The following is a 2,424-nucleotide window of genomic DNA, read 5'->3' as shown; positions in this document are numbered from 1 at the left end:
ATTGGGATGACTTTGTAACCTCCTGACCCTCCAGTCATCCAGGAAACACACTCCAGTCTCCCCTCATTGTACAAGAGTATAAAGGCCACCAGAACCCCAGATCACAGATCTCCCCGTTGTGCACAAGCAACCCCAACAGCGAGTCTTTCCCCCTGTTTCCTTATCAGCGCTCCACCGGACTGCAGCAGGCATTTTTCCACTTTGACATAAAAAGAGACTTGGCCTTGCGATAACCATCCTCAAAATATTATCTAGAATCATGCAAAGGCATAAAGATACTTGCACCCTATGTTCATTGTGGCATTATACACAATAGCCAAGACTTGGAAGCAACCTAGGTGCCCATCAAGGGATGAATGGATAAAGAAGATGTGGTATTTATACACGATGGAATACTACTCAGCCAGAAGAAATGACGAAATCCAGCCATTTGTGACAACATGGATGGACCTTGAGGGTACTATGCTGAGTGAAATAAGTCAGTGGGAGAAAGTCAAATACCGTATGATCTCACTCATAAGCAGAAGATAAAAACGACAAAAAAAAAAAAAAACCACATAGCATTGGAGATTGGACTGGTGGTTACCATTGGGGAAGGGGGGGGAGGGCAAAAGGGGTGATTAGGGTCATATGTGAGGGGATGCACTATAATTAGTGTTCGGGTGGTGAACATGATGTAAGGTATACAGAATTTGAAATATGATGTACGTCTGAAAAAATAAAAATTAAAAAAAAAAGAAAAGGAAAGAGTGACACATGTAAAAACCCTGTTGATATGATATTGTCAACTTGGAAGACACATTAGGCAGAGGAGGAAACACGAAAGTGGTTTCACCTGGCTTACCAAGATTCAATGAAACAATGCAGAAGAAGGAAACGAAGCTTTTCTTAGATGTTGGCATGTTTAACCTGATAAACACAATTATTAACTCAGTAATAGTAATTAACTCCCCAGCAGGAAAAACAACAAGGAAAGCCTGTTACTCATGGTAACATCAGCTACTCAGCGGAGTATAAAAAGGGAGCGGGATGGGAGACTCTCAAACTCAGGAAACCACTCTTGTGAAACCCACTCCTCACCACTTGAGGAATCCCGGGCCTTCCACTGACACCATGGTCAGCTCCTGTTGTGGCTCCGTCTGCTCTGACCAGGGCTGTGGCCAGGAGAGCTGCTGCCGCCCCAGCTGCTGTCAGATCACGTGCTGCAGGACCACCTGCCTCCGCCCCAGCTGCAGTGTGTCCAGCTGCTGCAGGCCCCAGTGCTGCATTTCCAGCTGCTGCAGGCCCCAGTGCCAGCAGTCTGTGTGCTGCCAGCCCACCTGCTGCCACCCCAGCTGCAGTGTGTCCAGCTGCTGCAGGCCCCAGTACTGCATCTCCAGCTGCTGCCGCCCCAGTTGCAGTGTGTCCAGCTGCTGCCGCCCCAGCTGTGATGTGTCCAGCTGCTGCAGGCCCCAGTGCTGCATCTCCAGCTGCTGCCGCCCCAGCTGCAGCGTGTCCAGCTGCTGCCAGCCCCAGTGCTGCATCTCCAGCTGCTGCCAGCCCTCTTGCTCCAGTTCTAGCTGCTGCGGCTCCAGCTGCTGCCGCCCCTCCTGCTGTCTGCGCCCAGTCTGTGGCCGGGTCTCCTGCCACACCACTTGCTACCGCCCCACCTGTGTCATCTCCACCTGCCCCCGCCCTGTGTGCTGCCCCTCCTCTTGCTGCTGAATCTCTGCCCTGTGACCACCATCTGTCTACCTCTGTTCTCACAGATATAGACCCTACTGTTATGCTGACCTTTAGGAAACAGGGAGTGTGGTTGAGGTCACTTGACTGAACTGGGCCTCAGGATTCCATTGGGGAACCGGGTCACGCTGTTGCAGGAGACAGATGTGGTCCCGAGCACTTACGCTTAACAGAGTTTACCCTTCAACCTGACCAGTGGTGAAATCATTCTCCTGACTTCTTTTTTCTAGGGCTTTTCTGTACCCTGATATATTTCTGTAACAAAATAAAGTTACTTCTCCCTGCATTAAAAATTCAGCGTGATTGTGGCTCCCTTGAGATTTTGTCTTCACTTTCTAGAGAAGTGTACCTGTCCTGCCCCTGCAGGACACACCACATGGTCTTATCACTTCTCCGCAAATGGTTCATTATTCACTGACTGATTTATTCCTAGATGCCTCCTTAGTTCATGAGCAAATCACCTAAGACTATGAATGTCTCCAAGGAAAAGAACAAAGAAGTGAAGCCGGGAGTTTGGCGGACTCCACGTAAATAAAAGTAAAAAGAACACAATACGTGCTTCGTGGTCACATCCGCTGTCGTAGCTGCAATGTGCTATTTGGCACAGTCTGCACGTTTGTCTTCAGACTCGCGCTCCATGATACGGGTGTCATCCACGCAGCAAAACAAGTGTGTGCTGATTCTGCCCCTATTTACAATAGG

General features: G+C 49.4%; 1 protein-coding gene across 3 annotated transcripts; it reads left to right on the top strand.

The window, feature by feature from the left end:
* Positions 1-1,098: 1,098 nt before the first annotated feature.
* On the top strand, positions 1,099-2,015 carry LOC106826400 (keratin-associated protein 4-7-like). Of its 3 annotated transcripts, none has more exons than XM_070482173.1 (2): positions 1,099-1,199; positions 1,245-2,015. In XM_070482173.1, exons 1-2 carry the CDS (start codon positions 1,114-1,116, stop codon positions 1,702-1,704), a joined length of 546 nt encoding a protein of 181 aa, XP_070338274.1. In that variant the 5' UTR covers positions 1,099-1,113; the 3' UTR covers positions 1,705-2,015. The 3 variants fall into 3 exon arrangements, with proteins under 3 accessions (XP_070338274.1, XP_070338275.1, XP_044600768.2); XM_070482174.1 differs by having other exon boundaries at positions 1,099-1,289; positions 1,410-2,015; XM_044744833.2 differs by having other exon boundaries at positions 1,099-2,015.
* The last annotated feature ends 409 nt before the right edge of the window (positions 2,016-2,424 follow it).

This window comes from Equus asinus, chromosome 13, assembly GCF_041296235.1.
Source record: "Equus asinus isolate D_3611 breed Donkey chromosome 13, EquAss-T2T_v2, whole genome shotgun sequence".
Lineage (NCBI taxonomy): Eukaryota > Metazoa > Chordata > Mammalia > Perissodactyla > Equidae > Equus > Equus asinus.
Note: the sequence above shows the minus strand (reverse complement) of the source record. Positions and strands in the feature narration are given on the sequence as shown.

Coding starts and splice junctions, on each gene's coding strand:
- LOC106826400 (XM_044744833.2), top strand. CDS start 1,114: ATGGTCAGCTCCTGTTGTGGCTCCGTCTGCTCTGACCAGGGCTGTGGC.